Source organism: Desmodus rotundus, chromosome 2, assembly GCF_022682495.2.
Source record: "Desmodus rotundus isolate HL8 chromosome 2, HLdesRot8A.1, whole genome shotgun sequence".
Lineage (NCBI taxonomy): Eukaryota > Metazoa > Chordata > Mammalia > Chiroptera > Phyllostomidae > Desmodus > Desmodus rotundus.
The window spans coordinates 58691879-58715581 of NC_071388.1; the positions used below are offsets into that span (position 1 = coordinate 58691879).

The 23703-nt window shown below is 37.3% G+C and overlaps 1 protein-coding gene across 3 annotated transcripts in view; it reads left to right on the forward strand.

Moving 5' to 3' along the window:
• Positions 1 to 3949: 3949 nt before the first annotated feature.
• TSC22D2 (TSC22 domain family member 2) overlaps positions 3950 to 23703 on the forward strand; it is a 48235-nt gene continuing 28481 nt past the window's right edge. Inside the window, exons 1-2 of one of the 3 annotated variants that reach the window (XM_045192026.3) lie at positions 3951 to 7795; positions 18836 to 18907. In XM_045192026.3, coding sequence (XP_045047961.2) covers positions 5901 to 7795; positions 18836 to 18907 — 1967 coding nt within the window. In that variant the 5' untranslated portion in view covers positions 3951 to 5900. Of the gene's footprint in view, positions 7796 to 18835; positions 18908 to 23703 lie in introns of all 3 variants that reach the window. The other 2 variants (XR_008426141.1, XM_053918247.2) reach the window with 2 other exon arrangements.

A 23703-nucleotide genomic window follows, 5' to 3' on the forward strand; every position in this document is an offset into this window, starting at 1 on the left:
AAATCAACAAGTGTTGGAGAGGATGTGAAGAAAGGGGAACTATTTTGCACTGTTGATGGGAATGCAAATTGGTGCAGCCACTGTGAAAAACAGTATAGAGTTTCCACAAAAAGACTAAAAATGGAGCTGCCATATGACCCAGTGATTCCACTTCTGGAAATATACCTGAGGAAACCCGAAACACTGATTTGAAACACTACATGCACCCCTGTGTTCACTGCAGTGTTATTTACAATAGCCAAAATTTGGAAGCAGCCCAAGTAATTTTAGTAATTACCATATTTTGCTGTGTATATGTGCACCCATGTTTCTGGCCCAAACTTTCAGGAAAAAATCTTTCGTTTTAATTTTTTAATTCAAAAATTTTTAATTTATTTATATTTAGAAAGCCTATTGTTGTATTCCAGGGCATTCTTTTGCACATGGATGTCATTATTGCTTTCTAGAGTTACACTTCAATGCATAAGCATAAATAAAATAATTAAAAACATGTATATAGGTTTGGAATTAGCACTACTCATGTATAATGCACATCCTTATTTTCCCCTCAAAAATTTGGGCAAAAAACGTGTGCGTTATACACAGCAAAATAGAGTAGTTTATGTGTGCCATGAGATTAAAAAGCTTGAAAAATCACTGTTCTAGGTCCATCCATGCTGTTGCAAATGGTAAGATTTCATTCTTTTTTATAGCTAAGTAAGATTTCATTGTATGTATGCACCATAAAAACTTTATAAGCTGATAATAGCAACATTCAGAAGGAACTATAACTCAGAAGATGTCTAGAAATTGCCAATGTCTTTCAATGTTCTTTTGTGTTCAAGTTATGACTGAAAATTACATGTATATTACCCACTTCTTAAAAGATACAAAATCACATCTGCTCATATACCCAATTCATCTATACAAGAAAGACAAAATAAATGATGATGATTCGCCTTACCAAAGGGTATACCACTATATATCTGTATGTAACTACTTCACCTGTGATAGAATATGGCTTCTTCATAAAATCATGTACACATAGGACTGTTTTCTTTTTTAACCAATAAATGGCATTAAAAATATTACTGCCAATAGTATCACACTGAGTTGTACTCTTTTCTTTTCCCCCAAAGATGCCCCAAACACTGCCACATGTGTTATCTGTCCTATCCTTTCTTTCAGTGGGATTGGTAGTTTAAGGCCTCATCAGCACCATGTTGCTTGTTTTCAGTAATGGGAAACTGAGTGATTAATAGACTTATGAGTAGTCGCAAAACAAGTTTATAGCAAAACTGGAGTAAACTCTTGATCTCAAGTCTTACCTAATTAGGCAATGTACATTTCTTTAATTTTATCCTGAGTGGTCACATGTAATGTAATAAAAAAGAAATATAGTCATTAATAACTTTTCTGTTGAAGTTGCCATATATGCAGCATTTAAGGTAGATTTCAGAACCACAGAACTTACATTTTGAATTCTAAATTAAGTTACATAATAAAATAAAACAGGCTTTAATAAAACATTGCATTTATTATTAATTCAAAATGAACCCCTTTTTCTCCCACCAAATTGTTGTGTTTTGCCTGACCTTTAAGGTCTTTGAGACTCAAGGAAATCTTCATTATTTAAAAAAGCCATCATTGTTTCATAGTATAGCAGATTCTAAAAGAGCGTCTTACAGAACTTTTCTTAAATGTGAAAATATACATACTTCATTCTCAACTAAAATTTGTGCATCTCAATCAGAGTGCATGTTCCTTTATAAAAGTATTCATGGAATTTCATTAGCCTTTAGTTCTTCTTTCATTGCATTTCCCCCCTTTTTAAATAATATTTCACAATGGCCAAACTGCAAGGGGTTACTAATCAGATATTCCAGAAATGGAACCCCAGGAAAATCATAGTAATACATCAACATTACTTGTTTAGACAACTGATGTTTATTTCAAGCAAATGCTTTTGGGAACCTGAAAACTTTTATTTTTTATTTTTCTAACAATTTGGTGATAAAAACATAGAAAATAAATATAAGCTATTTCTAAATCCCAGAAAATCTTGTTGGCTGGGATACAGGCTGTCCAATTTCCAATACACACAGGGAATGCTCAATAAATGGTACTGACTGATAGTATTACTTCTGAAGGGTTTCTTCTCTTAACCTAAGCAGTCCCTTAATTTTCTAAAAGTATGACTTTCTTATCTTTATCCCAGTGTTTAGATTAATATACCATTACTATTTTAAACATAATATGCATTCATTCAAAAAACACTTTTTCTTGAGTTTCTGCAGATCGTATTCCAGGATCTTGTGACTACGAAACAAATAATGACCTAGTAGAGGTTTGAGATATGGTGCTCTCAAATGTTGAGAAGACCTTCCTGCAGCAGGGTTTTTTTTTTCTTTCTATACGTGGAAAGTCCTTAAGTTTTTAAGTTGTTTCCCCATTCCACACCCCCTGCATTGTTCTTCCTAAATGTACATCCCATACATTGGTTCAAATTAAGTCTTTAAAGGAAGTTCCAGGTGTAGGACAGTCAAACTGGGGACCCTGGAGCAGTAATCAAAGATTCCCACAGTATCCACCTATGGTTTCTGGATGCAGACAGAGAGCCAGGATTGCATTAAGACCCCTCATCTTGAGGTTTGGGACTCCAGGGATTTCCTCATGATTATTTACTATCAACTCTCTACATACAGAACATACATACCTACACATAAGTCCTACTTCCTATCATTTTAATTAGTTATGTGAAGGCTTTTAAACCTTTGTGGACCAACCATGAATTACATACCATTTTGTTGTTTGATAGTTATATAATTTTTTTTCCTCTGTAAAATGATTTCAAATCTATTTTCAACAATCAAAATTCTTATCATTCTTCACAGGAGTTTGATGCAATAAATTCTTTACATTTTTAAAGAGCAAATGTATAAAAGAAACTAGGACCTTTAAAATGCTTGGAAAACTTACTTTTAAGAGAACTATTTTATTAAAAACACACAAATCCTTAAACATATAAATAAAACATTTAACTTTATATATCTTACTTTTTGCTAAGATGTCTTTTAACATTTGTAAGCCCATCCTCACCTGAAGCTTAACTGATGATCTCTTCTAAATTATGTTTATCATCTGAATTTCATAATAAATCTTTTACATGTTCATTAAGAGTACCATAACAAGTAATCAAGAACTTTATGTAATAAGAGTGTAATGGGACAAGTAGGCATATGAAACTTACTTTCCCAAGAGCTGAAAGCTCACCATCATGCATTTATCACCACTTTTAACAATCTGTTAAAGCAATTCAAACTTACATTAAGCTTTGATAAGTTCATACTGGACTTAACCAGTTGATCTAATTTATTGATGAAAAACTGCCTAAAACATTCTATTAGCGATCTCTGCCACAATAGGAGCATAATGTTACCCTTTGTTCCTTTATTCTCCTACCCCCTTAAGAAACAGGAATATTATGTGGTCTTATTTCACATCCTGGCCTCAGGCACTTGGGTTTGGAAGACCTAGTTTCTACTAAAGTTAAAAGACATGTCTCTGTATATTAATTATGATTGAGGACCTAAAAAATTCTCTGTCAATTTTAATTATCAAAACATCCTTCGACAATAATACAGTTAAAAAAATAAATGAAACATTCTCATACCAAAAAAATCCTTCGGGATAAAAGCTATTTCTATTCTTCAAAGATTAAAGAACTGAATATAATGACTAACTGATTTATGTAAGTGATCATATGACTGCTACAGCTGTAATATTAATGACATTTTGATTCCCAGCAAGACGTCTTAAACTTGACCTAAAAGATGTATTAGAATGTCAAAGTTCAAGAGCTTCCTTCCTCATTTAAAAAAAAAAACTGTTTAAAGGAGTGACCTTACCATTTTCTTTTGCCAGAAAGTAGCTAAAAGACAATAAATTTGCCAGTACTTTCATAGCTGCTCTCTGTACTGGGACTGGAAAGGGTGCTTACTGAATTGTTCTGGTTTTAATGGCCCAGTCCAAACCATATAACATTCTGGCTCCAACTAAGAGTTTTAAAATAAACAAAAGAAAGAACAGTAGCTGTTTAAAACAGTAGGTTCTACATTTATGGAGCCCATAAGCTGATTTCCTGGGGAAAGTGAAAAGTCTCAAGACTTTAAATGAACTCTTGGATGCTGGAATCACAGCAAATACAGAAAAATTAGGAATATGCTGGTAACCTCTAATCTTTCTTAAAACTGACCTCACCCTGGGCAAGTAACCATCTCCTGATGCCATTGCTGGAGACAGAACTTCTGGCTAAAAGATCATTTTTCTGACTCAATTTGGCATGCTATTCTTGGTTAATCATCCCCATTTCTCTCAACATTTCACTTCTCTGACTATAGTGGTCAACATTTACTTTCAGGGAAGATTTTGGAAGTGATTTGGTTCCTCCAGCCGTCTCCTTCTTTATCCTAGCTAAAGCCCCCCATACCCTATTTCTATCGCCCCTGTTTCACTAGGCTTTTGCTAAACATTAGATACAGCACATGACCTCCAGTGTTCCACCGTCTCGGAAAAGACAGATACAAAAACATTTGATTGGTGCGTTTGCAAGCTTCTCTAGGCTTGGTATTTAACAATCATTAGCTCTTCAACTCTTTAAAAACCTACAGCGCAAAATTTAAATTTAAAAAATTTAAATAAAAAAACGCTCCCTTTTTCAACCTTTAGCCACGCCCACTGCCTCCCCCTTCAAGGCTCCACGCGAAACTGCAGGAAACCGGAGGGGCGGGGCAGTGACGTCACGACGCCGGTGCGTCGCGGAACGGCGGCGGCTGCGGCGCTGGCGGCGGCTGCGGCAGCGGCGGCATTTGAGTCGACAGCAGCGGCGGCCGCGGGACTGCTGCTCCTCCCAGCATCCCTGGCGCGGCCATTTCAGCCCCATCTTGGCCGAAGGGAGGGAGCTGCAGCCTCCACTTCAGCAGTTTGAATTTCAGTTTCTTCAGGGTCTGCGGACCGGGCATACCGAGAAGAAGCCGAAGAAGCTACCGCCACTACCATACACAACCGGAGCGCCTCCGCTCGCCGGCTAGCCGGCCGCCGCCCCTCACTCTTTCAGGAGCTGAGAGGGGAGGCCGGGACTGCCGCCGCCGCCGCCGCCCGAGGGGCTGCCTCCCCCTGTAAGGGGAGGACCGAGCCGGCTTTCTCCTCCCCCCCCTCCCCCGGAGCGGGTTTCCGCCAGAGACCGTCGACATGTCCCTGGGGCAGAGCTTCGGCTAGTGCCGGGGAGGGAGGGCCGCCCGCCCGCGGACCTTCAGCCAGCCACTGCTCGCGCCTCTTGGCTGAATCAGAAAACCCCGGCTCCAGACCCGCCGCTCCTTCTTTCAGCGTCCGAGAGAGCCCGGAGCTGACGCCGGCACCAGCCTGAGTAGACCGAGCGGGGCAGCACCGCCCCTCACGCCGCCGCCGCCGCCGCCTCCTCCGCCTCCTCCCCCTGCGCCCTCCCACTCCCACCCCCAGCCAAGGCCTGCTGACCGCGCGGAGAGCCGAGCTGGACTGACCGCGGCGGCCGGGGGACGGGAGAAGGAAGCAGCTGGACCGCCCCCGGGGATCGCGCTCTAGCCGCCACTGAGGGGATTGAATTGAGGCGCCGCCGCTGCGGGAGGCGAAAAAGGAGGAGGAGCAGACGCCGCGCGAGTGAGAAGGGGGCAGAGCAGAAAAGACCGACACAGAAGGAAACGGCGAAGAGGATGTCTCACAGAGCGGCGGGCGCCCTGATCAGCCCTTGACTCTCCCAGCGGCGGGCCTCAGACCCCGGCGCGGAATCGGACTTTGTCTTTGGGGGCCCGTGCTCTGCCCTTCCTGGTTCCCAGCAAGTTCACAGAGGAGCCAGAGTGTGTCTCTGCCCTCCAGCCTTCCTCACCATGTCCAAGATGCCGGCCAAGAAGAAGAGCTGCTTCCAGATCACTAGTGTCACCACAGCCCAGGTGGCCACTAGCATCACCGAGGACACCGAGAGCCTGGACGACCCGGACGAATCACGCACCGAGGATGTTTCCTCTGAGATATTCGACGTGTCCCGGGCCACGGATTATGGCCCTGAGGAGGTCTGCGAGCGTAGCTCCTCCGAAGAGACTCTCAACAATGTTGGGGATGCGGAGACTCCCGGGACGGTCTCCCCAAACCTCCTTCTGGACGGGCAGTTGGCGGCCGCGGTGGCAGCCCCCGTCAACGGAGGAGGGGCCGTTTCAGCCCGGAGCGTGGCTGGGGCGCTGGCCAATACTCTGGCGGCGGCTGCCACCTCAGTCCCCTCCTCGGGGGCACCTGGAGCCCCCCCGGCCGCGGGCTCATCTGCGGGGCCAGGGTCTGCAGCCCCATCGCAGCCCCCCACCACTTGTAGTTCCCGTTTTCGCGTGATCAAGCTGGACCACGGGAGCGGAGAGCCCTATAGACGCGGTCGATGGACGTGTATGGAATATTACGAGCGGGATTCCGACAGCAGCGTCCTGACCAGGTCCGGGGATTGCATTAGGCACAGCAATACTTTTGACCAGACTGCGGACCGGGACAGCGGCCTGGGCGCCACCGGAGGGTCGGTGGTAGTGGTAGTTGCCTCCATGCAGGGGGCGCATGGGCCCGACTCGGGAACTGACAGTTCCTTGACTGCTGTGTCACAGCTACCCGCGTCGGAGAAAATGAGCCTGCCCGCTCCGGCCTCGCTGCCGCCGCCCGTAGGTGGGGCTGTGGCTCCAGGGTCGGCTCCGATGCCGCGGTTCCCGGGAGCTTTGGCCGGTCCGCAGCAAGTGATGGCAGCCCCGCAGTCTTGCCAGCCCCAGGGAACCAATGGACAGAATGTAACCCTTGCGCAGCCTGCCATGTCCCTGCCTCCGCATCCTGGCCCGGCCGCCAGCGCTTCTGCGACGCAGCAGCCCCAGCAGTTTGCGTATCCCCAGCCTCAGAATCCGCCGGGGCATTTGCTGCCGGTCCAGCCGTCCGGCCCGAGTGAGTACCTGCAGCAGCACGTGGCCGGCCTGCAGCCGCCGAGCCCCGCACAGCCGTCGGCCACCGGCACGGCCGGAACGAGCCCCGCCACGGCGGCCAACATTCCAGTGGGCACTGCCTCCTCCGGGGCTGCGCAGATCATGAGCTCCTCTTCCTTGCCCAGTGAAGCCGTGGGTCCGGGTCCGGGACCCGCGCCAGGTGGACAGGCCGCACCTTGTCAGCAGGCTGGAGTTCCCCCGGCCGCTCTAGGAGGCGTGGTGCAACCGGGCCTGGTTCCTACTGGGGCTGGGCAGCCCCAGTCCGCGCCTCCGCCTCTTGTGGGAGGCAGCGGTGCGCTGTCTGTCGGGCCTGGTGGCCCTCACGCCATGGTGCCCGGAGTTTCAAACGTGCCTGCCACCGTGCCCGCTCCAAGCGTGCCTAGTGTGTCTACCACTTCTGTTACTATGCCAAATGTACCCGCGCCCCTGGTCCAGTCGCAGCAGCTGAGCAGCCATACGCCAGTCAGCAGGAGCGGCAGCATAGTCCAGCAAGGGCTGTCCTTAGCTCAAGGTACACCCAATGCACCAACAAGTCTACCACAGTCTGACTTAAGCCAGTTTCAGACTCAGACCCAGCCTTTAGTCGGGCAAGTTGACGATACTAGAAGAAAATCAGAACCCCTACCTCAACCACCACTTTCTCTCATTGCTGAAAATAAGCCTGTTGTGAAGCCTCCTGTTGCAGATGCCCTGGCAAACCCCCTTCAGTTAACACCTATGAACAGTCTGGCCACCTCTGTATTCAGCATAGCTATTCCTGTTGATGGTGATGAAGACAGGTATGGAAACCTTATTTTAAATATTTTATAGGAATATTTGGCCAAACACTGTAGTTTGGGATGTAACTTTGGGAGAGTTCTTTTTCAATTTGAGGCCCTTTGCAGTTTTAAATGTAACAGTTTCTGTTTAGTAAAGTTGATTTAGCAGTTCTTGAAAAAACGTTAGTTTTAAATTGCTGATGGAAAAGTGTGTAATGAGAATTTGTCTTGTCACAGTTGCTTAAAAGGACTAAAGTGGATAGGGAGGCAACATTGTTTATTCCAAAATGATTAATTTTATCTTAATCCTCCCAGTTTACAGGTGTGAGCTGGTAGGTTATGCCCCATAGGATTGTCCCTTTCTTAGATGTCAATCACACTTGAACACTTACGCCATACTTTTATCAGTTTGAGTTTTGAGACAAACAATTAGCAGTTTTCCCATTCTGGAAAACCAGAAGTCCCTCTAGTACAGAAAGATACCTTACATGTAGGGTATCTATCTCCTCCAGTTTATCTGGAAAGGCTGGAGAGATAATGGTGAAATGTCAAATCGACTTTGAAGATCATATCTTCATTCAATCTTTTAATGAAAGAAGAGAAAGTGAGGAGGCTTCCCAGTGACTTCTTTTAAGATTTTTTTTTTTTTGAAAGCAAAAGTGTATCTGAAGATGTTCTTATCTTCCATCAGTCTTTTTACTATAGGAAAGGAAGGTATAAGATAACTCTTTGACAATAGTAAAAGGTATAGTTCTTGAAATTAAGAGTAATTTTATAGTAAAAGGGTAAAATGTCAGCAGTTGGCTCCCTCTACTTAAGGGAAGCTTTTTTAGTGGTGTAAGTGAAAATTGGTGTATTTGCCATATCAATTCTACAGTTGATGTTTGTTTGTGGTTTAATGATTTTAAATGGTTTTAAGGAAATGTCACATGAAAACGTGACATAACAAATTTTAAAAACTGATTTGTTACAAAGCTTTAAAATTACATTTAAAGATTACAGAGAAAGTTTCAGGCACTTCACAGGTAGACATTTATTTGCTGGGGTTTTTGTTTTCTGAGGTTGATTTTAGATGTTAAAAGGTCAAAGCTGTTTTTATGGATTTCTAGAACAAATGATATGTAGAATACAATGAGCTCTGTTAAAGCTTTTTCTTATGCTTCTGAGTTCCTTCACATTCTTTTCTTAACCTTTCGTTTCTGTTTAGCCTTGTATTTTATATACTTCTGTTGGTTTGCAAAATGCTCACTGAAATTCATCTTCTCTGCTTTTTGTAATTCAAAGTTCATCTTTTTTTGTAGGTAACTTGCTTGTGGGGAGTCTTTCCTCCCTTTGAGATCTCTTAGAGACTACCACGTGTCCATAAGTGAGCTCAGCTAGCTAGTCAATTGAGAAATTTTATATTGATGGGACTACCTAGTAAAGAAACTGATTCCACAAGCCACTCAGAAAAATACTCTTTTGCTCCCATGTTTCGCTTCTCATACATAAGTACACACCTAAAATGCAGTTTGAATTTAATTGTTCGCCTTTGGTGATAGTCAACAGGTGATCTTCCCTTTTCTAGCTGTCAGAAGCCATTTTTTTCTGATGGGTTGGTAAATAAGCATTTGCTTACCTCTCTGTTCTGTTGTACAATGCCCCCATATTTCTTAAAGAAATGATAACTGGTTTTCCAACCCACTCCCCACACCCTGCACACCTGTGCGTGAAGAATGTGTTTTCTCTTCACACCTCTCTCAGTTTATAGCATATGTAAATTACATTCCCCATAACTTTAATATAATGATATTATATGAAGCAGAAAGACCTGTTGACAAATAGAAACTCTGGGATGTATTCTTTAGGGTATACCTCAAAGATGCATTTATTTCTCCTTTCTTTATTAAAAGAGTTGATAATTTCAATCTTATTTCTAAACATGTGAATGTTTAAACTACTGTATCAGTGTTGTTATCAATTGCAATAGTTAATCTAGTAGGAATTCCAGTAGGAATTTTGATGTGTGTTCAGTCCCATTTTAAATGTGGCACTACCCTCCCGCACCTATTCTTTTAAAATCTCTGTTGCTTATCAAAAGTGCATTTCTAATTTTTGTTACAGTTTTTCATTTTTAATTTAACATGCTAGTTTCCAAGATGTAATCTTACACATTTGACTATTTTGTCACTGGACCAACATACCTGGTGAAGGAATAAATCCATCAAGTAGAAATTGTTTTCTTTTCTTTTTTTTTTTTTTTTTTTAATAAATGGAAAGCCTTTGTAAAAGAGGTCATTTTAAAGTTGTATGCTTGATATTAAATAACACAGTTTTTCCAGGTGTATGTTTAAATTACTGAGTTGAATACATTTAAGGGGATAGTACTAATGATTAAAATTATATGATTTTAATAATATTTTATTAAATTAAAATTTGCATACAGCTTTAAAATATATTTTATTGAATTTATTGCAATGACATTGGTTAATAAAATTATATAGGTTGGATACAATTTTATTTACAATCATTCAAATGTAAAATAAAACATTTGGATTGAGAAGTCTTCAGTAATTATGACTTAAAGTTGATGAACAGCTTGAGACAAATTTCCAGTCCTAAGAAAATATTTGTAAATAAGTGTTTGCTTTTTAAAAAAATGTTGAGAAAATGAAGGAAAATGGAAGAGTAACATTAGGTTGACATATTGAAAACTGTCTTATGAATTTGGTTCCATTACCTAATACAAGGTTCTATATTGGCTCATTTTGAGACCATTTATTTTAAAAAATAAGAAAAGACCTTATATTAATACATCATAATATTATCATAGCTTTAGAAAGGCTGATGGTTGTATATACCAAGTAAGAAAATGTCTTAAAGTTTTTGTTTAATGTTGTCCATTAGCCATATTTTATTAAGTACCATAAAGTTAATGTATTATTGTAGCTTTTCTCATTAGGCAATATGGTCAGTTGTTGAGATTCATCAAATTGATTTTGTCTAAACTGAGGGCATAGCAATGGTTGAAAATGTAGTTCATAGAAAAATGTATAGCCACTTTTACAATGAACATTACAAAATTTGTTACCCCCACACTTAACAGACTCCTTTTTGGTAAATGGGGGAGGTACAAAACATCACTGGCTCTTTTTGAAAACGAATGCAGTACAGATAATTTTCTATAGAGAGCTGACCAATGTGAACTCTGTAGGCCACATTCCAGGAACTCTCATGAATAGCTGCAGTTGTGGACTGTCAACTGCAACCAAAAGACTGTTGAAAACCTGATTGTAAGGATCCCTTAGTGGCAGATATCTCTATATCTTATTCATGGTTTTATTTGTGTAGTTTGCTAATTACTACTGATAAAGCATTATAAATTATGAATGGTTTAGTGGTGTGTCCTGGTATGTGCTATAAATACAAGTTTTGTTTGTGCAATTATACACATATATATATATGAGATATATGTGTATTGTACATGTACACATAAATGTGTATCAGGAGGCAGAACTATCAGTCTAGATACTTAGAGGTCCAAAAGTCTTACTGCATTTTGCCTTTAAAAATAAAAGCTCCTTGCCCTGGCTGGGTAGTTCGGTTGATTGGAGCGTCTTTCCTATATGCCAAGGTTGTGGGTTCAATCTCTGGTCAGGGTATATAGAAGAATAAACCAATGAATGCATAAATAAAGTGGAGCAACAAATTGATGTTTTTCTCTCTCTCGCTTCCTCTCTGTCAAATCAATTAAAAAAAAAAAAAGGCTCCTTACTTAAATCTGTATTTCTTGGGAACTTATTTTTATCTATATTGTGGAGGTAATTTCCCCTTCCAGCTTTATAGTTGATGTTTAAATCACACACTAGATATGATCTTATGCCTATCTAAGTATTTAAGTACACTTACCAAGGATTTTGTAATCAAAGTGTAAAATCCCATGTGTGAGTGACATATTATTTACTATAAAAACTGATGTTGATTCATTCATCAGAGTACCATGTAGATGACTAATATATACTTCAGTCATCAACATGGCTCTAAGTTAAGGAAATCATCATAGATTTCCAGAAAGGTGGCTGATCCGAAAGTGTTTGCAATTCCCACAACCAAGAGTTGTATGAGTAGGAATATTGCCTTTTTTTATTCACACTAACATTGTTGAAAATTTTGTGTGAACTAAAATCATAGGCTGAACATTGATTTACTTTTTAGAAAATAAATGGGCTTGTACATGTGAAGATAAGATACACTCCAAGTAAATATTTTAGTTAACCCCTGTTTTTTACTTGTAGGGAAAGGAGAGTATCTTGAACTTAATCACCTTTATGAGAAGTAATTTTTTACAGTACTGTTAGTGGGGTATATATGTTTTCTAATTCCTGAGAATAAATGTAATACCAGTCTATTTGATAACACTGATTTGTAAATAGTAAAACATGATACTGGATTTATGGATCTGATACGTGCTAATTTGGAGTGATATTTAGTCTTTCTCTGCACCAAAAGATATTGGAAGCAGTCATGCTCTCTAGTGTCCTCTAGTAAAAAGAACAGCCCCACCAACCAGATGGTTAAGAAACTAGTACAATGAAACTCTTTCCTGAAGAATGGTTGATAGGGGAGTATAAAATGATCTAGACTTTTCTTTCCTACAGTGGCAAAATTTGGGGGAACTGTTGGGGAACAGAGTGGTGGCTGATAGCCAAGACATAGAAAATATAGTGAAATGACATGAAATACGGGTTCAGAAGGAATAGAAACACCTGTTACAAGTGAGGAACTGTGGTCTAATTCCTTCTTCTAATGATCGTTTAACCAGTATGTATTTCCTTTTCTGAACAGATACTGTTTATTTCTGAAATGCATTACTCTTTAAACACTTGAGAATGAGGAAGAGAGGCTTCACATAAACAGGTCTGGTTAAATGTACCCTGAATGATGATGTTCCCTAAGTAATTTCTTATTAATGGGAAGAGCAGATTTTAATAAGAAAGCTTTATAATCGATGATGGTATTAAAGGAGTTTATTTAACAAAATTTAGAATAAGTCATTTATATTTGTTTTTTTTTGAATACTAAACCGGTGGACTTGTGATTTGAGGTTGCCCTTTAGATGGTATAATATGAATTACTGCATCCACAAAGAACATGCATACCTGATTCATTTGTTATAATTTAGGTGTTTCAATTCTTGAACATACCAAATTACTCAGTATTTGTTATATTCCTGATCTTAATTCTTAAGACAAAAATTGGGACTCTTCCATAAAGATTTAGGAATAATAGTATCCAATTTGTATGAATACCTGCCTTCCATGATATATTTTAATGTATATACTTCAAATTTGACTGGTAATATTAAAGGTATATTGGTTGTCTATTTTACCTGTAAAAAGTATGTACCTAATTTCTACTTCTAAATCAGGTTAATTAAATTTCACCTATGCTACTCTGGATTATTCACCTCTCAAATTTAGTGCCCAAAATGAAATATAAGTTTTTAGTTTTCTTTGTACCCCAAGCTAACATATATTTAAAAGAATGAACTCTCATCAAACTACATTTACATATGATGGTTATGTGAAAATTCTGCAGATCATTGCATTAATTTTAGTAAGTTTACCTAGTACATAGATTATTAGCAAATGTCTTGCTAAGATATACTAATCAGATTGCGTAAGACACCTACGTGAAGTCAAAATGTTAAATTGTATAAAGCCTCCTTTCCCATAATCTTTTGCTAAAATTTGACTGAAGATTATTGATGTATAGAAGAGAAACTGTGATTAATGTGTCAATTATTGTAAATACTGCTGGTGTATTTTAAATGTTATTTTTAATGTTTAGGCTCTCCCTTTTCACTTTTACACAAGTAAATTAAATGAAGGATACCCAAAGCAAAATTTAAAGCAAACTAGTTTCTAAAGTAGAATTAGAATTCACTTTTACTAAATGGTTTTGTAAGTTAAAACAAAATGAATTCTTGCTTAATACATGGCCTACCTAGCCTTTGAAGACAAAAACAAAAAAGGAGATGGAGGCTGCTGTTCAAAGAAAATCAATGGTATGTTTAATTATGCATTAGCATATTATATGACTGACCATTACAGACAATGAAGTCAGACATGCCTGGGACCAAATCCAACTTTGCTGCATATTTGAGGCATTTGTCCTTGAGCTATTTATTTAGCCCTCTAAGCCTCTTTTTTCCCCATAGGAAAAATGGGGATAATACCTCCCTCTGAAAGATTGAAGGAATTAAATGAGTTATGCAAATAATTTGTGAACAATCCATATACAACATAAGGCAGTATGTATGGCAAGCATATATCATAGAAACTTCAATATTTCAGTGTCCAAACTGTACTCCTACATCACCCCTTGACATGCTCCAAATCATACCAGGAGTCTTCAGTTTTGACCTGAAAGTGTAATTGCATGGTATGGATATAATCAGAAAAGAAGACATTGTTTTAGGCTAGAAAAGCCTTGATGTAGTAAGAAGTAAACAAATTATGTTCTGATCCTGGCTCTTCTACCACTTAGTTGGTTTCTTTGGACAAGTCATTTAACTTCTCTCAGTTTTTTCCCTCATTGGTAACATTAGAATTTGAGACTTCGTATGATTTTAAAGTTCCCTATATATTAGTTCGTACATTTAGACATGTTTCGTAAAAGAGCTGCCAACTTAAGCCTTCCCAATGCCATACCCTTTTCTTACCACCAGACTATGGTGTGCCCCCAAATGAAGTTTACAAATACTGGGTAAGTAGGTTGAATACCCAAGAAAACATTTAAAGCGGCAGCATGTCAGTCATTCAACTATCTTTGTGTTCTCTGGGTAGTAGGTATTGTGATACAGAAACAGGACTATTCTGCCCTTAAAGATCTCAGGCTGTATGAAAACAATTTGTAAATATAAGGTGCTAATGGGAATAGTTTAGGATATCCATATGTCAAATTGGTGTGGGCAGGAAGTAGTTAAACTGACCCTTCAAATTAATTTATTCTCTGCATAGGCAATACATTTATAAAGTTAAAAATTTAAAATGTACTTTGACAGCTCTTTCCTCCAACCACCCAGTTTGCATCCTTAGAAGCAACCCATTATTACTTGTCATTCTTCTGAAGCTAACTCTTCAACTGAGTCTTAAAAGGGTCATTCATATTAGGTCACTGATAAAAGAAGGGGATGATTTTCCAAGTAGAGGGAGAAAGCCGTTCGTATAACAATGGAAGAGTAAAAATACATCACATTTGGAAAATTATGTGATTAATTTGGCAGGAACCAGAGCAAAGGGCTTAAATGTCATGGTAAGAAATTGAGGTTTTTATCATTAGTGTATGATTGCTGTTAAAAGTGTTTTTTGAAGCCTTTATTGTTAAAGTAGTACATATCTTGGAACCATTACAGTATACTTTTCAATGAATATTCTATTTGCAATTAAAATCTTGTTATAAAATTTTGTATAAGGAAATCCTGGGGGAGCTCTGACTCCCAGAAGTCAGGATTCCCATCCAATGAAAAGTACTAAATAGCTTGGTATACCTAGCTCTAGCTTAAGTATTCTGTTTGCTTTAAATAGCTTGTTTGCCTTGATATTACCTTTAAAATGATGAAATATTTTGGTATATGTTAAGATATTCTACCAAAAATTGATTTTTGATTCAGCAGAACTTTAAAAACTGTAACCAACCCTACTTTAAACACAAACCAAGCTTGTGTTGAGCCCTACGCATACATAATCTGATTTATCTTTTAAGCAACTCTAAGGAAGTGTTTTTATCCCCTCTTTATAAATGAAAGAAACTGAGGCTCTGAGGACTTGACTCACATAGCTATTAAGTGACAAAGCATAGATTCAGACTCAGGTGTTCTGCTCCTAAAGCCAGTGCTCTTGGAAATTGCCAGAGTTTATTTTATTACTTTGCTGACTGTAAAATAGGAGGAAGGAAAGTCTGTAGCCACTTATCTGTTGTATTGTAACCCTTTACTTGGAGGATATTTTTAATCATTTAAAATCCCTAGATAATAATGTTGGAGATAGCCCTTGTTGTTTTCTGCTTAGTGTATTTCCCTGGTTTTATTTTGAGATCTCTAAAGTTGAGTTTTGATAGAAGAAGAAATTTGCGTATTTCAAGGCTCATGTGTGTACCTTAACCTTAAAACTTCAATGATTTTTGTAGCTTAGTTTTGATGTACAGTATACATGTTTTTTTCCCCTGTTATAGTTACCCTGCAAAGATAGACATATGTCACAGTTACGTCAACTTTATGATGTATTACTTTCATGTACTTGGAAACTAACATGACAGACTATGTGGTATATAAAGTCAGGGAGAAAAGAATATACTTCGTTCATTGGTTTTGAAAAATAATCAAGCTGGTCAGTATTCACAAATGGCTCTTTTGAAGTTCTGGATCAGCTAGGTTTCACAGACTTGACTCCTTTAATCTGTGCCTCTGAATCACTGTTTTGAGACTAATTACTGTTACAATTTGCTAAAAATCCTTTAATTTATTTATAACAGCTCAGCTGAAGTATTGGAGAAACCAAAGATTTCATATTTTATACAACTGTCTTTATCCTTGCCATATGCACTGTTTAATTTTTTCTAGTGCATAGATTATGTAACTCCATATAGTTTCTTCATTTTTAATATATGTAGAAACTGATTGTTAACTGGAAGCTTTTGCAACCTAAGTGTATTTGTTCTGACATTTAGGTCCATTTATAGTATTTTATTTCACAGGTTCCTTTCTCACCCCAAGAAAAACGACTAACTGCAGATAAGATCTTGTTTCACTTCTACATTTGACTTATGAGAACATTTCATTAATAGTCTATGCTGTAAAAGTACTGGAATTTCGTAACTTAAATCATATGACTTCATTTAAAACAGATTTATTTGGCATACAAATTTGATTCAAATTAAATATATATGTATATATTTTTCTAAAGTTGGGATCTGAAGTTCTTCTTTTAAAGAATGCCATCCTTATATTGTAAATACTATTTAATGAATCTTAAATTTCGGACTTGCAGAGTAACTTCCAAGTTTACTCTTTGTTACTCTCTTGTATTTACTACCTTTCTTTTCAAGTCATGCTGTTTGTTTTAAACCCAAGGTCTCCAAACAGACCTGTGTGAATAGCATACTTGTTCCCATATGGTCCTGGGTAAGCCTTGTAAAAAAGCCAAGTTCAATTTTCAATCGGTTCAGTTGCCTTTCATTTAACTTGGCAGACCTATTCCAAGTACAGTGAAAAAAAGAGGCCTGACAAATATATCTTGAGAGGATACAAGCTGTTAAATAAACAGCAGTTAGCAGCCTCTTAATCCTTTCCTGATATTAGTAGGTCTAATCAGTGCCTTTGATTGCCTTAAACCCAGTCAAGAGAAAAATAAAGGGTTAAAGGAATAGAGAGGAATTGAAGTAGGACAAGCAAAGAAAAGTACACATACTCTAGACTCCTAATTAATCAAACCTTAGCTTCGGTGACACTCTGGCATCTAGTTTTGGATCATCTTAAGAGGTGCCCTACTGGTTAAAGTTAAAAATGCCTCTTACAAATGTGTTTTAAAAATTCGGTAAATAACACCACGAGTCATATAATTATATTATTTTGTTTGATGATCATTGATACTTGATTGGTATTCCAGTAAAAGTTGGAAATAGTTTTCTTATTGTACTAATAATACAGCAGAGACTCTCTTAAGGTATCAGAATTGTCATATTGTATCTGAACCTGATCTTGATGATAAAATAATAGCTATTATTTACATTGAACATTTTTGAACATTGACTATGTGCCAGGACCTTTACATATAGTCTCAGTTCTTGAACCACCCTGCAAGGGTAGATAGTAGTATTATTATTTAACTGATAAAGTGACAGCCTAGAGAGGTTAAATTTTAACTCTGCTATATGTTTAGCATAGTAGTTTAAGAGCATGAACTTTGGGACCAGATTGCAACTTACTAACTCTGTGACGTAAGGCTTCTGTCTGACCCAGTTTCCTTGTCTGTGAGATGGGAATAGTAATAGCACCTACCTCTTAGGGCTGTTGCAGAATTGAGTTAATGAGTGTAAAACATTTAGAGTACTGTCTGGTACATAATAAGCACACATATTCTTAGCTTGCTGCTGTTACTCTGCTACAGCATGGATCAAGAATTTTAGAAGTGGTGTTTCAAGTTTTTGTTTAGTTCCCCTAACATACAGGGTGGGGGTGGGAGAGACTTTGGAAATATGCTGAGCTGGAGGGGGAACTGTGAGAGAGGAGGTTTGTCAAAAGTTTAGTTCCCTGAGAAGCCACTCCTGAGATGTGAGGTGAATCATGCTTCCTGGGAGCTTGCCCAGATGAGCTCATCAGTTAAGATTCTATGGTTATAGCCCTAGGGAAAGTGTCGCCAGAGACTAGTAGAAATGGAAGGTAATTAGGTACATAAGCTATTACCCCTTAAAGGGGTACACTACTAATTCTAGAAATTAGAAAGTTGCCATACAATTACAGCACCATTTTTTGCCCTAACCCAGAGAAACCACACATAAATGGATTCTGAAGGTGGAAATTTTGTAAAATCCAGCCTAGGAAAGGACTCATTGCTCATCATCAAACCCTATCAAATAGATCCTATGAAAGATTTTTGCATTATGAAGGTACAGCTCAGCTTATTTTACATGTACCTCAGAACAGCTTTATTAAACTGCTAAACATATAGGGATTTATGAAGGCATCTGATAGAGAGTATCATTCATTAGGCAATGAACTAGACACATTTGTATGTGTATAAGCGTATATCCACAAACACAATTGAATACTAGTTAATATTTCACTTTATTTCTATTACCCCTTTCTTTTAGAAATGTGATCCTGAATTGTCAGGGTCTGCTGGATTTTGTCCAGTTTTAATTTCTTTCACAATGCTTTTAAGCAACTTTATTGTGGCTTTTTCTCTCTACTGAAGCACTTACACTGTATTAGAAATCTAAAATCTTTCATCTTTTTGGGAAAAGTAGTGATTTTACTGTATTTTCTCAACCTCGTTTCCATTTGATTCTCGGATCTCACAGGAATCCTTCAACTGCTTTCTACCAAGCGTTCCATTTGAACACGTTTCAGGAATCAAAGAACCTCTGGGATAGGTATGAATACTCACATATGGAATGCATACATGCAAAGGTGTATGCATGAATTGCTTTGCACTGTACTGGTTTCTCATCACTAAAACTGATCTTTGTTGGGGAGGGGATCATGTATCTAGCATGGGAAAAAGCAGCAAAATAAACCAAAAGGGCAGTCTGTATTTTAGAGGATATAAAACATTTCTTCTTCTTACTGAACTTTTATATTTATTTTTGGAAGGATTTACATATTCTTTTGGATTTTATTATATGAAACATTTACTTACCCTTGTGTATTTTAATGTAAAAAATATACTATAAAATAAACTACCGTTATTTTAATTTTGTGCTATTTTTATTTCTCTGTAAGAGGCTTAGTGACTCAAAGCAAAATGTTATTTTATATTAAGAAGTTGGAGGAGAGACAATACCAAGGAATTAAAGTAGTAGTCATTATTTAACTCTTGGTGAGAACTTTACCATTAAGCTCGTGCTAGAATTAACTAGATCTGCATTACAGTTTTGTAAACCCCTAAAACTATTTTCTCACAGAAATGTGTAAATTTTATTTTTAACTTTTAAAAATACTGAATGAAATTTTGAGTTCATTTACGTAAAAGATACTTTGGTTTATCTTTCTGCTTAATACACATTTTACTATTATATGCTCTGTTAAGTTATTTTGCTGAATATTTATTAGCACTCCATCATTCTGTGTCTAATTAATAGAAGTTGAGTGCAAATGATGTTTTTTAAATTCTCACAAAGCTTTATAAAATTCTTTTAATTCTGCCTGGCAACGCATTTGTGTCCTCTGGCATAGTTTGGGTACCACTTGTGGACTCAACTCCATCTCTTTCATTAGAAAAGAGTATTGCTAAGTGCATGTCATGCTTAACATGTCATGTTAAGACGTGGTCTGCATTGCCTAGAAATGGTAACAGTCTTTTAATTCTTTGGCTTGATTTGCTGTGTGTGTCACTCTAAAGAAATTTTCTAACAAACTTTCTTTCTGATGATATGTTTCTTAGTTACTAAAAATGTTTTTAAATAGTTACTTGCAGAAGTTTTAAAATTTATAGTACCATGTTTATAAATTCAATTTTTAAATTGTTTAGCTAATATAAATAGATAAATTATTCAACTATAGCAATAAATTAAGACAAATGTAAATCATGGCATGAAATAAAGCATGATGGTTTAGTCATTCAAATGGCTTACCAAATGTAGCCAGGGTACTTTGGGATATATTTTATGCTTTTCCCTTAGAAAAAAAGAAAAATAGCACTCTGTATGGAAATATAAGAATAGTTTTCAGATATGTGGTAATTTATTTCAAATAGCTAACTTTTATGAGCTGCTGTGACATCAATATGAATGACATACATTGTTTTCATCAAATCAATGCAGAAAGGTTTGAGCTTTAGTTTTTTACAATTTGGATTTAATACTAAAAGATTTTTTTTGTTTCATTATAAAACAACCATAGAAATTGCCTGCTCCTCATTTGTTTTTACACCTAAATACTCCTTATATGTTTTCTTTTTTAGATACCAGAAACATTTAAGGTATCAGAAATGAGGCAAGTTGCTATATCTATAGTTTCTCATGGGTTGAAAATATATTCTCTTCTCCTTGGCAGAGAAGTTAACGGATACTTGTATATAGTATGTTAAAACTGAAATATAATCAGAATTCATATTCTAGATCAGCCATTCTTCACTGTAAGTTGGCCTGTTGGTACCAAGGTGACAAGCCCAACCCGGCAGAAACTGACTAGTGGCTTCCATGTAACTTTTTAACCAGCTTATTAAATTTTTAATTTAGAAAAGTAATAGTGACTAGCTTTATTAGTTCCAACTGTCTACAACCTCACTTGACAGGTATCTACAGACTTTTTAATTAGCTAAAAAAGTATTGTGGGACTACTTTCTTTTTTCCATTGCAGGCAGGGGTTGAAAATTTGTGTGTGGTAAGTTTTAAAAAATATCTAACTTCTCCTGATCTCATTTTTGTTAGATCTCCCCAAATTACCATGTTCATTTTTCACTTTTATAAATTTAGAATTTTTTAAAATTTTACAAGTAATTTGGCAAGTAAATATTTTGCTGGGATGATTCTATTAAATAGAACCGTTCAGGAGTTTAAAGGACTATAAACCCCTTACATCATCTACTTGCTTTGAGGTATAAATCTGCCTATTTCAGGCTCCTATTTATGAAATCTTGGAAGTCGTTTTCAGTAGAGGCAACTTTTAAGTCCTATGCCAGTTTTCATTTAACCTGCCCTAAAAATCTGAAGATCCCTGATTTTGCCTTACTTGAAAGACTGGAATCTTTTTCTAGGATTCTTTTCACAGAGAATCTTTTAATCAAAATATAAGTAACTAATAAACCTTTCTCACATTGACTTAGAGTTCTCATATGGGCCCTCTGTTTTCTTCCTGATTTAAATTAGAATTACCAAATTGAGAAGCTTTTCACCAGTCTGCTTCTGCCTGTATTTAGATATTCTCTTTCCTTTCCCTTTTCTTGTAGGTGCCATCATTGTTTTCTGGCTCCCCATTTGTCATTTGCAGAGTCCTCAGGGAATCAATGAGATGAAATCATCACCAAATATAAGGACAATAGATAACTGATATCTCAAAAATAATAAAGCCTTTCTTAGGAACTCCAGATGTTTTCGTGGACTATTTATTAAAATGAATAACATAGCCTCTCCATGGTTAGCTTTCTGAGGATTATCTTACCAGGAAGAAGTGCATTGTTAGTGATATCATAGCCTATTAGTATTTCATCATAGTAGCTTTAAAATTTGACTTCCTATTTTTCTGCTTTAAAGAACAGCTTTCCTTATTTAATTATTGGCATTGCTTTGAAAAATCGATAGAATTAGTTTAGCAATTTACCTTGTTGGTCACTGGGAAGCAGGCACTCCTTGTGATTCCTTTGTCTGCAAAAGCTCAGAGTAAGAATTTATAGCATACAATTTTACTGTCTTATAAATATCATTAGGTCAGTAAGGTAAAGGAGTACTAGAGGGAAGAAATTGAGCTCAGGTAGACTAAACAAGGAAATCAGGTAGCTTGTAAGGATTTAATGTAATTGATAAACAACTTGCGGTATTTCTGCCTTAATGAAGAAAATGCATAAATGCAGTCAACAAATGAGAGTAACAGTTGCTAGGTGCACCATCCTCATGAGTCTGCTTGTTCTTGATAGCACCAATATTTTAAGAGAAATAAATAAGGAAAGTAGTGCACATGGGTTATGAACTTAAAATTAATGTCTAAGTGTATGGTATGTCTTTTACTAGATGCTTGATGATTTTGCTTAAATTTTATGTAGTAATTATTCATTTATAGCTAGTTTTTGAATGATTAGATTTAAAAATTCTTTTTTAAAATAATCTAAAGTATTTTGTGTTAGAAAAGACTCCCAGTATTTCCTATCATTTTTCCCTATGAGATTTTTTTTTTTGAAATTAGGAGTAAATAAGAACTAAGCTGCTTGTATGAGGCTTTTATTTTACTCATCCTCCAAGAAGCTTTGATTCATCGTAACATCCACTTGTTAACCCAAATGGTAAAGTGAGGTATCAGAACTTCGCCAATCTAGTTTTTGAATGCTCAATGATACAAGTTTTTAAAAATCTTTTTATGAGAGTATAATTTATATCAGCAAAGTTATGTGCATTCATAAATGTACAGCTCAGACTTAACACACCTGTGTACCCAGTAGCCAGATCAAGGTACAGAATATTATAGGCTTCTCCATGACCCCTTCCCATCACTTTCTATCCTCCAACTTAAAATAAGTGGAATCATACACTATGTATTCTGTTTATGTCCCCTTTGAACCCAGTATTATGTTTGAGACATCCATTATAATTCAGCTTACTTGTAGATCTGAACTACACAATTTTAAAGGATCACCAGTAGTGGGTTACTTGCTTGGGATGGTTAGTGGTTTAATGCCCTCTCCTAGTGATTACCATGTTGTTAAGTACTTTGAGAATATGAACCTGAACTGTTTTAGAGCCTCCCCAAATATATTCCCTAATTATTTGTTTGTAGTACTTACATAATTTATTCTCTGATTACATTTTTACCTATTCTAGTTAAGAATATCTAGTATAGGATAATCAAAGACACTAAATATAGAGGACAGGTTTTTAATGACCTTTCACCTTTTAGTACTGGATCTCAGATTTAGATGAAAACCTAAGAACATGCTTATAAAATGTTCAGATGACATTAAAGCAGAAAGTCATAGCATCTACTGGATGACAGCATTTATAAATTTAATAATCTGAAGCATGTACAGAAATGGAAAGTACTTGTACCTAAATTCAGGAAGATTGAATAGGTAGAGTAAAAATACCTTGGTATATTAGTTGACTGCGTTTATAGTTTTGGTTAGCAAGTGATAGGCCTACCACAAAAAGATAATGAAATTTTAGGCAGTATTTCTATAACTAAAATAAACAGGAAAAGGTGACAACAGACCTATTGTGCTCCATTTATATAGGATAGTTATGCTAAATACCTACCTAACTAGACAATCTACTTTATACTCTGTCTGAACAGCCAGGTGGGTATTTCAACAGGCAGGCTTGGGCTTACTGTCTGAAACTGGATAGGCCCCCTGGAAAATAATCTTGCCATCACTAGAAATAATAAAGCTGTCTTCTTGGCTGTTAATCAAGAATGTTAACTTAGAGCGAAGTTTAGTGCCAATTACTTTTAAAATCCCTACTCTGTGGAGTTTTATTTCCTGTACTTAGTTCTAAATGGAAAAGAGGTAAGAAAAACATTA